The sequence below is a fragment of the Ornithorhynchus anatinus genome, chromosome 12, assembly GCF_004115215.2.
Source record: "Ornithorhynchus anatinus isolate Pmale09 chromosome 12, mOrnAna1.pri.v4, whole genome shotgun sequence".
NCBI lineage: Eukaryota > Metazoa > Chordata > Mammalia > Monotremata > Ornithorhynchidae > Ornithorhynchus > Ornithorhynchus anatinus.
Window position 1 is genome coordinate 946,014 of NC_041739.1, and position 11,714 is coordinate 957,727.

General features: G+C 51.6%; 1 protein-coding gene and 1 non-coding gene across 8 annotated transcripts in view; both read right to left on the minus strand.

The window, feature by feature from the left end:
- The window catches only part of FAM149A (family with sequence similarity 149 member A), a 32,976-nt gene extending 21,798 nt beyond the window's left edge, over positions 1-11,178 (minus strand). For 2 of the 7 annotated variants that reach the window (XM_039913728.1, XM_039913725.1), the window contains exon 1: positions 10,435-11,174. In XM_039913728.1, the coding sequence (XP_039769662.1) occupies positions 10,435-10,979 (545 nt within the window). In that variant the 5' untranslated portion in view covers positions 10,980-11,174. Of the gene's footprint in view, positions 1-10,434 lie in introns of all 7 variants that reach the window. The other 5 variants (XM_029076703.2, XM_029076702.2, XM_029076705.1 and 2 more) reach the window with 4 other exon arrangements.
- LOC114815755 lies at positions 4,693-4,795 on the minus strand. The gene has a single exon (XR_003763557.1). It is a non-coding gene; the product is annotated as a U6 spliceosomal RNA (small nuclear RNA).
- Positions 11,179-11,714: the final 536 nt, after the last annotated feature.

Genomic DNA, 11,714 nt, shown 5'->3' on the forward strand with positions numbered 1-11,714 from the left:
GGGAGGCCTTGAGGGGCTGTACTGGACAACATTCAGAACGTGGATTTTCTAGGCTCACAACTGCTTCCAGTGGGCATTCACACATGGTCAGCAGGGCAGTCAGAAGGCAGGGAGGGGCTTTTGGGAAGGAGCAGTGGCCCCTGTCCATAGGAGCTCTTCCCACTGGGCCCAACCCTGCATGCCCCTGGCTTGGAGATGTCTCTGCCGCTTGCTGCCTCCCCTTGAGTAGCGGGGCCGGGTCCACCCCAGAGAGGGTCACACATGAAACACCACGGCTCGAGTCAGCCTGGGGCCGGGTAACCAGTGCCCAAGGGATGGGGTTCTTCATCATCTCTATTATGTACTGAGCACCCACTGTCTGCCAGGGCAGGGCATCGTACTGATTGCCCACCTGGGGCAGAGCACTGTATTGGGTTCCCAACATGTCAGGGCACTATATTGAGCATCTGTGTGCAAAACACTATACTAGAAACTATACAATAAAAAAGATAATAATAATGTCGGTATTTGTTAAGCGCTTACTATGTGCAGAGCACTGTCAATAATAATAATGTTGGTATTTGTTAAGCACTTACTATGTGCAGAGCACTGTTCTAAGCGCTGGGGTAGATACAGGGTGTCCCACGTGGGGCTCACAGTTTTAATCCCCATTTTACAGATGAGGTAACTGAGGCATAGAGAAGTGAAGTGACTTGCCCAAAGTCCTAAGCGCTGGGGTGGATACAGGGTAATCATGCAGACCAAGCACTTACCGCAGTGCTCTGCACGCAGTAAGCATTCAATAAATACTATTGATGATGACCCTTATTCTCAAGGTATTTACAATCTACTGGGGGAGACAGGGCAGTCACAGGAGTTAGTGTCACAAGAGTGACAAGTGAGATTCAGTGCAAAAGAGTTCATTCAGTCATTTAATCATCTTTATTGACCACTTATTGTGTGCAAAGCACTGTACTAAGAGCTTGGGAGAGTATGATATACAATTAGATAAATAAGGGAAGAGAGAAAGATGTATACTTGAGGCTTTCATGTGGCCGATGTGATAGAAGAAGTGGAGTTAAAACAAGGCCAGGAGTGGGGGTCGTTAAATGGTGTCTGGGCTCCATTGGGGGGGAGGAGGGTGGAAAGATTAATGGTCTCTGGGGTGGAAAGATTAATGGTCTCTGGACAGAACTACCCTCCTTCCCTTAGCCTCCAGCTGGCAGTACCCCTCGCCCACCCTCCTGTCCTCCCCACTCCCACAAGCCAAGGCCAGCTTTTTTCTTCACTTGCAGCTGCCACAAAGACGGAGTGGCAAGGAAGGCAGCATGGTCTGGGGCAAACATCCAGGGAGATGGAGTCAGGACACTGGGGTTCTAGCCCCATCAGCTGGGCTGTGCAGCCTAGGACAATTTGCTCAACCTCTCTGGACCTCTGTTTCCCCATCAGAAAGTCAGTCCATTGTATTTTTGAGCACTTACTCTGTGCAGAGCACTGTACTAAGCCCTTAGAAGAGTACAATATAACAGATACATTCCCTGCCCACAGCGAGCTTACAGTCTAGAGGGAAAGTGGGAAGTCATTGTTTCTGCTCTGCCAGGGCATGTGTTTGCACTGTGCTTTGTGGCTAGAACACGGCGATGCTGACTAGACCGCGGTAATGCTCCCAGAGTGTGTGCTTCATTGTGCGTTGTGGCTAGAACGTGGTGATGCCAGGATTGGGGCACGTTGTGAACATGTCCTGCCCCTCCGGAGCCCGGGCTTTCTCAGGGCAGGCCTAGCTCATTCAGGCCCAGGGCCTCTGGGCTAGTGGCCACCTGCATGGATCTGCAAAGATCTGCAGAATCTTCCGCACCCTTTTCATTTCTCAATGATGTTTTTTGGTTCTGAGAAGAGAGAGAGACCTTGGCAACAGGGCCTTCTTAATAATAAATAATGGTATTTGTGAAGCACTATGTGCCAGGTACTATTCTAAGTGCTAGGGTAGATACAAGGTAATCATGTTGACCCCCATGATGATGATGGTATTTGTTAAGCGCTTACTATGTGCAAAGCACTGTTCTAAGCACTGGGGGGGTGGGGATACAAGGTGATCAGGTTGTCCCACGTGGGGCTCACAGTCTTAATCCCCATTCGACAGATGAGGGAACTGAGGCTCAGAGAAGTGAAGTGACTTCCCCAAAGTCACGCAGCAGACAAGTGGCAAAGTCAGGATTAGAACCCATGACCTCTGACTCCCAAGCCCGTGCTCTTTCCACTGAACCACGCTGCTTCTCTAGCCAGCACATGGGGCTCACAATCATACTTCTCTGTGCCTGTTACCCCATCTGTAAAATGGGGATTGACTGTGAGCCCACGTGAGACAACCTGATCACCTTGTATTCTCCCCAGTACTTAGAACAGTGCTTTGCACATAAGAAGCACTTAACAAATGCCATTATTATTATTATTATTAATCCCCATTTTACAGATGAGGGAACTAGGGTACAGGAAAGTGAAGTGACTTGTCCAAGGTCGCATAGCAAACAAGTGGAGGAGGCGGGATTAGCAGTGTGCCTCAGTGGAAAGAGCACGGACTTGGGAGTCAGAGGTCATGGGTTCGAATCCCCAATCCGCCACTTGTCAGCTCTGTGACTTTGGGCAAGTCACGTAACTTCACTGGGCCTCAGTTCCCTCATCTGTAAAATGAGGATTAAGACTGTTAACCCCACACGGGACATCCCAGCTCAGCCGCTTGTCAGCTGTGTCTTTGGGCAAGTCACTTCACTTCTCTGTGCCTCAGTTACCTCATCTGTAAAATGGGGATGAAGACTGTGAGCCCCACATGGGACAACCTGATCACCTTGTAGCCCCCCAGCGCTTTGCATAGTGCTTTGCACATAGTAAGCGCTTAACAAATACCATCATTATGATCATTATTAAGTCCTCTGACTCCCAAGCCCGCACTCCTTCCACTAAACGATGCTAATTTTTGCCATTCTTAGCAGATGGCCCACCCTTCAGGGCCTCATCCGGTCTTTTTCTGCCACTTGTCAGCTGTGTGACTTTGGGCAAGTCACTTCACTTCTCTGGGCCTCAGTTCCCTCATCTGTCAAATGGGGATGAAGACTGTGAGCCTCACGTGGGACACGTGATTACCCTGTATCTACCCCAGCGCTTGGCCCAGTGCTCTGCACATAGGAAGCGCTTAACAAATACCAACATTATTATTATTATCTGTAAAATGGGGATGAAGACTGTGAACCTCACGTGGGACAACCTGATTACCCTGTATCTACCCCAGCGTTTGGAACAGTGATCTGGACATAGTAAGCGCTTAACAAATACCAACATTATCATTATTATTATTATTAATCCTGGCTCCGCCACTTGTCAGCTGTGTGACTGTGGGCAAGTCACTTCACTTCTCTGTGCCTCAGTTACCTCATCTGTAAAATGAGGATTAACTGTGAGCCTCAAGTGGGACAACCTGATTACCCTGTATCTACCCCAGCACTTAGAACAGGGCTCTGCACATAGTAAGCGCTTAACAAATACCAACATTATTATTATTATTATCTGTAAAATGGGGATGAAGACTGTGAGCCTCAAGTGGGACAACCTGATGACCCTGTATCTCCCCCAGCGCTTAGAACAGTGCTCTGCACATAGTAAGCGCTTAACAAATACCAACATTAGTATTATTCTAGACAGGTGTGAGGCGCCCCAAAGCTGCGCAGCCGCAGTCCCCTCCCGCCAGATCCCCCTCTGCGCAGCCGCAGTCCCCTCCCGCCAGATCCCCCCTCTGCGCAGCCGCAGTCCCCTCCCTCCTGGTTTCACCCCGTGGCACTGTACTGCGGCTGCGCAGACGTGGGGCTCCTCTCCTCCCCCCCGGCCAGCTGGGCGCCTACCCCGGTCTGCGCAGCCGCATTACTGACCCACCCAATCTTGCCCCGTGCGGGTGTCCGCCTCCCCGAATCTGCGCAGGCGCAATACGGCTTCGCCCTGTCTGGCCGAGGAGTCCCGCCCCCAGTCTGCGCAGCCGCAGTAGGGGCCCTTTCGGCGCTATCGGGTTTGGCTAGCGCCCTGCAAGTGCGCCTGGCGCAATTGTGGTGGCTGCTGTCAGGTCCCCGCTGTCATGACGACAGCACGCCGTTCCCGAGCCTAATTGCATCACTGCAGCATCGCATTATCCCCGCGGGATAAAGATGCTTCCAGGCAACAAGAAAAAGAAAATAATCCGAGAGGAAAGAGTGAAGCACATCTGACCTGCGACTGTGTCTTCAACCCTGAGTATATTACACGTACCAGTCAATCGTCTTTATTGAGCGATTTCTCTTTGCAGAGCACAGTGCTAAGCGCTTGGGAGAGTACAGTGTAACTGACACATTTCCTGCCCGCCACGAGCTCACAGTCTAGAGGGAGAAGCAGAAGTTAATATAAATAAATACCATTGCAGATATCTGCAAAGTCCTGGGGGGAGGGTGACTAGTAATAATGTTGGTATTTGTTTATGTGCAGAGCACTGTTCTAAGCGCTGGGGGAGATACAGGGTAATCAGGTTGTCCCACGGGAGGCTCACAGTTAATCCCCATTTTGCAGATGAGGTAACTGAGGCACAGAGAAGTGACTTGCCCACAGTCACACAGCTGACAAGTGGCAGAGCTGGGAGTCGAACTCATGATCTCTGACTCCAAAGCCCAGGATCTTTTCCACTGAGCCACGCTGCTTGGGAAACATACAGAATGCTTAATGAATTTGCATGTCATCCATGTGTAAGGGTCATGTTAATCTTATATATAGAGTTCCAATTTTAGTATATAATAATGTTGGTATTTGTTAAGTGCTTAGTATGTGCACAGCACTGTTCTAAACGCTGGGGTAGATACAGGGTAACCAGGTTCCACATGAAGCTCACAGCCTTTATCCCCATTTTACAAATGAGGTAACTGAGGTAAGAATGCTTAATGAATTTGCATGTTATCCATGTGTAAGGGTCATGTTAATTTTATATAGAGAGTTCCAATTTTAGTATATAATAATGTTGGTATTTGTTAAGTGCTTAGTATGTGCAGAGCACTGTTCTAAACGCTGGGGTAGATACAGGGTAACCAGGTTCCACATGAAGCTCACAGCCTTTATCCCCATTTTACAGATGAGGTAACTGAGGCCCAGAGAAGTTAAGTGACTTGCCCACAGTCACACAGCTGACAAGTGGCAGAGGCGGAATTCGAACCCGTGACCGCTGACTCCCAAGCCCAGGCTCTTTCCACTGAACCACGCTGCTTCTGTATATGTGCTGTTGAAGTGTGCACCAGGACAGCATCCTACACACTGCAGGAGCCGAGGACAGGACCGTAAAGAGAGTAAGTGCTAGAACAGACCCTGCACCCTAAAAGTGCCCAGTATAGCATCTTGCACACATTAAGCCCCTGTTACACCTTGCACTCAGTACAATCAATCAATCATTTGTATTTATTGAATGCTTATTGAGTTCAGTGCACTGTAGTAAGTGCTCTGAGGGGTACAATATGACAGTTGGTAGACATGTTCCCTGCCCACAGCAAGCATATAGGGTAGAGGGATACGAAAAGGGATATGACAAAGGGTATGGTATGTAACTCTGCACAAAATAGACACCTGCACCAGTAGGGTCCCAGTAAACCCGTTGTTGTGTAGGAATTGTCTCTGTTGCTGAATTGTACTTTCCAAGCGCTTAGTACAGTGGTGTTCACACAGTAAGTGCTCAATAAATACGATTGAATGAATGAATGAATACAGTTTATTCTGACTGAGTGGGGCTGAGGGTTTGTGTACGTATTGAAATGCCCCCTGGGAGATGCTGGGATTTGTGGATTCTGCAGGTATGGAGGTTATGGAGGCTGTTCGGGCCACAGGCTCCATACGTTGGTACCTTCCAACTCCAGGCACTGCAGCCTCAGCATGCCCTACCTGGCCCCAACCTGACAAGGGTGCGGCGAGGGTATATGAGAAGCAGCTTGGCCTTGAGGCCTGAGAGTCAGAAGAATTGCTGGATTCTAATCTCAGCAATGCCACTTGTCTTCTATGTGACCTTGGGTAAGTCACTTTACTTCTCTGTGCCTCAGTTACCTCACCTGTAAAATGGGGATTAAGACTGTGAGCCTGTGGGACATGGTCTACGTCCAACCTGATTAGCCTGTATCTACCCCAGAGCTTAGTACAGTGCCTGGTAAGTGCTTAACAAATATGATAAATAAAAAGGTGGCACCTGGGCAGGGGTGGGCCAGATCTTGCAAGACTCCCTGGTGGCTGTGGAGCCTTGGAGCCTGGGGATTGTGAGGCCTGGGGCTGGGGGACAGAAGGCTAACCTTGTATCTTCTTGGCTCGTAGAGTTCCACCAGGAGAGCAGGCAGTTACTCCCCATGATAGTCCCATGGCTGGAGCAATGCAACCCGAAGTCCACCCTGGACCAGCACGAGCATGTGAGCCCTGGATTGCCTTGAGCCAGCCAACTCGCTCAGACACTCATGGGCTATATGCCCTCGACTCAGTGTGAGAGCAAATACGACAAAGGGCCTGGAGTGGGGACCGACGTCCCTGATGGGAAATTCTCAAGTGTTGTCGGAGAGCTGGAGTGAGGAGACATGGAGTCAGCTCACAGCCCCGGGGGATCTTGGCCCCCTTCTCCAGCCAACTGTGATAGTCGTTCAGTCTAACCCCATGGTACTCAAATGAGCAGCATGCCCTAGTGGAAAGAACACGGGCCTGGGAGTCAGAGGACCTGGGCTCTGTTAATTGCTCACTGTGTTACCTTGGGCAAGTTACTTAACTTCTTTGGACTTCAGTTTACTCAATTATAAAATGGGGATTAAATCCTACTCCCTCCTACTTAAACTGCCAGTCCCATGTGGGACAGGGACTATGTCCAACCTGATGAACTTGTATCTACCTCAGTGCTTAGAACAGTGCATGGCACATAGTAAGCACTTAACAAAAAAAATCACAATAATAATAATAATAATGGAGGGGAGGGATCATGTTTACCAACTTTATTGTTTTGAACTCTCCCAAATTCTTAGTACAGATCTCTGGACATCTCCTGAAGATCCTGTCCCTGAGGGAAGCCTACTTAGATTAAGCACTAAGAACTCCGCAGCAGTGGATTGGAAAAAGAGGAGTGATCTAGCTAAAAGAGAAGGAGCCCCTCAGTCATTTGAAGTTAGCTTTAGGACTGCGTGGCCGTGAAGGCGGGATGCTGGAGAAAGCCCTCTCTCGGTTGAGGTATGGAGGCTGGGATCCCTGAAGAAAGAGGCTCCTCCCCGAGTGTGACTTGGCAGAAGCTACATCCCAGCCTCCGAGAAACCTGCGGGACGGTCTGGAGGGCAGGGGAGAAACTGACACCTGGAGTCCTTCAAGAAAGGATAAAGGGTTTGGACAAGGGGACGTGTCGCAGGATGCACATAGGGAAGTCAAAAGGGTCTCGGCAAAGGGAAGTGTGTTAGAGGAAAGGAAAAGGACAGGGTTCTTTAATATTTCTTACCTCGTTACAACTCCCCCGATTAGACTGTAAGCCCGTCAAACGGCAGGGACTGTCTCTATCTGTTGCCGACTTGTTCATCCCAAGCGCTTAGTACAGTGCTCTGCACATAGTAAGCGCTCAATAAATACTATTGAATGAACTCCTTTATGGTTTTCTATTACAAATGGCTGGAGTGCTAACTTCCGTGTCTCCATTTGGAAGGGGGTCTTGGGTCTTCCGGGGACCGTAGGGATGCATTTGCCCGGAAAGCGGAAGGTGGAGGAATATTAAAGGGAAAGTGGCTGGTTGAACCCCGAATGATCCCCTTACTGTTTTGGGATGTGTGTATCTGAAATCGAAGAGGTGGTAATAGTAGCCTAAAGGGTGTGGAGCGGGGTGTTGCTTGACAAAAATTTCCAATTCTCACCCATTCTTGGAAAGAAGAAATAGGAGGGCTTTGGAGCTTGCAGACATTGTTCAGTTAGGGTTAGTGCCTTCAGAGGGCTATTTTGGCCAGGAAAGGGACTGAGGAGACCTCGATCCATCACATCACTTCTTGGCCAACCAAGAACGGAGCCGCTATCAGATTTACAAATCCCCGGGTCTCTGGCCAGTTGGAAGGAAAAGCAGGAGTGTCCCTGGACCCCTGACCTACACAGGGGCACAGCCCAGATTCAGAGATATCATTAATAGAGCCTGTAGAGTGCCCACTCGGTCCTGTATGGCAATCAATCAATCGTATTTATTGAGCACTGTACCAAGCGCTTGGGAGAATACAGTGTAACTAAGTTGGTAGACACATTCTCTGTCCACAGCGAGCTTACAGTCTAGAGGAGCGTGCTTGGCCCCCATTGCTAGGCTCTCAGCGTGAAGGGGAGAATCGAGCTGAAAAGCCAATGTCACCTGTGTGAGGGGAGGGGCGAGGCTGCATGGGTCTCCAGTGCCTGGTAGGAGTCTCCCATCTTGGTCTGTAAGGAGCATTGAGATCGGGGCTCCGGACAGGTGTGCGGATTCTTCCTCATAAAACATTCATTGGGTAAATGTCAGGAGCTGGGACGTCAAGATGGAGATCTGGTTCCTTGCAGGGGCGGTACCGTCTCCTCCTCCCCACCACCCTGTCCCCCGGGAGCCCTTATTTCCTCTCCAGGCTCTCTGGGGTGAGTCCTCTCATCGAGTCACTTTCTTAAATAATAATAATACGGTATTTTTTAAGCACGTACTATGTGCCAAGCACTGTCCTAGGTGCTGGATGGTTACAAGGTAATCAGGTTGTCCCATAGTCTTAATCCCCATTTTACAGATGAGGTAACTGAGGCCCTCCTGATCTTTCAGTGGCTTTCCTCACAGAGAACAAAACCATATTCTGCATCTGTTAACATCCACACACAGGCACACTCCTCTCACACCTCACTCAAAACTCACACACTCGTGCACACACTCAGACACATTCCGCTTGCACATTCGCTCATAAACTCTTGCACCACACTGACATATTCACTCACAAACACTCACGCACTCTGATGCACACACTCTCAGGCCCTCACTTCCAGCATAAAACACTCATGCACTCTCATTCACACTCACATAAGTTCAGCCTTTGTAAAAGTAACAGCACAAAATGGGAACATCTCAAGTGCCCTTTTCTGTTGGGTCAAGGGGAGCTGCTGGGGAAACCCCAGGCTTTTTTTTTATTTGAATAGTGTTTGTTAAGTGCTTACTATGTACCAGGAACTGTACTAAGTGCTGGGGAAGATACAAAGTAATCAGGTTGGACACAGTCCATGTCCCACATGGGGCTCACAGTCTTAATCCTCATTTTACAGATGAGGGAACTGAGGCACTGAGAAGATAAGTGAAGTTAAGAGAAGTTGGTATTTGGTATTTGTTAAGCGCTTACTATGTGCCGAGCACTGTTCTAAGCGCTGGGGTAGACATAGGGGAATCAGGTTGTCCCATGTGGGGCTCACAGTCTTAATCCCCATTTTACAGATGAGGGAACTGAGGCACAGAGAAGTTAAGTGACTTGCCCACAGTCACACAGCCGACAAGTGGCAGAGCTGGGATTCGAACTCATGAGCCCTGACTCCAAAGCCCGTGCTCTTTCCACTGAGCCACGCTGCTTCTCCGGCAAGTGGCGGCACCGGGATTAGGACCCAGGTCCCGCTGATTCCCAGGCCTGCGCTCTATCCATTAGGCCATGTTGCTTTCATGGCAGAACTTTGACCGGGCCCCAGGACCCTGTGGCTGGGGAGAAGTATGGGGGAAGTTGGTTCCCGTGGCTAGGCGGACGGTGATCGCTTAATGCCCTCTTAGCATTTACCCTCTTGGGATCGTCTGAAGGCCGGAGGGTGAGGACCGCAGCCTATGCATGGGCATACAGCACGGGCTTGGGAGTCAGAGGTCATGGGTTTGAATCCTGGCTCTGCCACTTAGCTGTGTGACTGTGGGCAAGTCACTTAACTTCTCTGTGCCTCAGTTACCTCATCTGTAAAATGGTGATTAAGACTGTGAGCCTCACGTGGGACAACCGGATTACCCTGTATCCACCCCAGCGCTGAGAACAGTGCTCTGCACATAGCGTTTAACAAATATCAACGTTATTATTATTATTAAAGACCTGCACACAGTCTCCTTGCCCCTGCAATGTGCCAACCCCTGCCCGGGCGTGGGGAGAGATGGAAGCTGGGTGCAGACGCATTAACAGGGCTGCCCCAGGCTTGCGCACGCTGGGGCAGGTCATTTCCCATCGAAGGTGGAGCCTGCTGGGTCTCACCTGCCCTGGCTCCCGCCCTTCCCCACGTCTCTGTCCGGGGAAGACAGGGGAGAGTGAAGAACGTCCACTGTCCGGTCCAGGAGATCCAGAGCCCCACAGTGTCGGCGGAAGGGCTTCCTCCCCTTCTCCCGACAAAGTCCAGGCCTCTGGCCGGCAAGCAGAGAAGAGAACAGCCCCCCCACCTCCGTGACCCCCGACTCACGATTGAGCGCCGGGCCCCTCCTCGGGGTCAGTGTCCGCCGCCCACTCCTCACCGATGTCCGGCAGGAGGCAAAAGAGGCTCCGGGGACCCGGCTGGGCCGGAGCTGTCCAGACTCCAGACTCTCGGTCCCCCGGGGCCACCTGGCGAGAAGCCCGGGCCGGGTTGAGGCCAGGGACGAGGGGTGACCGGGCCGGGGTCGCCAGGGGACCAGGGTGGGCCGCGACACAGCTGCTAGTACCGCGGCCAGTCCTGTCCACCGGGGCCGGGACCAGGAGCAAGGGGCTGGGCTTGGGGACCCTCGGGCTGGTGGGGAGGGGACCGGGCAGGGAGTTGGGGACCCTGGGGCTACTGGGGAGGGAGCCGGGGGGAAGCCCCCCTGCCAAGGTCGGACCCCCGGGGGTCAGTCGAGGGCAGGAGGAGGTGAGGACGGGGGTCGAGGGCTGGAGAGGGGATGCGTGGTCCTGGGCGCTGGGAGCAGAGGGGCCCCCGGGGGTCTTGAAGATTTTGGCCAAAAGGGAGCCCAGGTCCAGCACTGCCACCTTCATGGCTGCCAGGGGTCACTCGGGGTCGTGGGGCCAGGCCGGAGAGTCCCACCCGGGATTGCGCTCCACCCCTGCCCTAGCCCCCCCAACCACGGCCCTGAGCCCCCCGGCCAGTGGGGAAGGGGCTGGGGGCAGGGGTCAACCCTAGGCCAGGGATATTTCCGCCCGCACGAGCCGGCTCGGGCTCCCTGGACCACCCCCCAGCCCCTCCCTCCCGTGGTCCGGAGGGGATGGCCGTTGCTAAGTCAAACAAAAACGGAGATGGCCGCGTTTCGGCCCCCGCCCCCTCCCCTCCCTTTAGATCCCGCCTCCAGGACTCCCTGCACTTAAAGAGACAGAATTGAGACCCTTGATTTCCCCTCTTCCACCCAGGAGTCCTCAAGATGGGAGGGACACAGGGGACACAGAGCTGGGGGCTAGGGCCAGAGACTGAGAGACAAAGCCCCTCACCTGTCTCCTGGGGCAGTCAGTCGATCGTATTTACTGAGCACTTACTGTGAGTAGAGCACTGTACTTGGGAGAGAATAGTAATAGCGCTTAGTACAGTGCTCTGCACATAATAAGCGCTCAATAAATACTATTGAATGAATAATATAACAGACCCATTCCCTACCCACAACGAGCTTACAGCCCAGAGGGGGAGACTGACATTAAATGAATAAATTAGAGATATATACGTAAGTGCTGTGGGGCCAGGAGGAGGGATGAAAAAAGAGAGCAAGTCAGGGGGATGCAGAA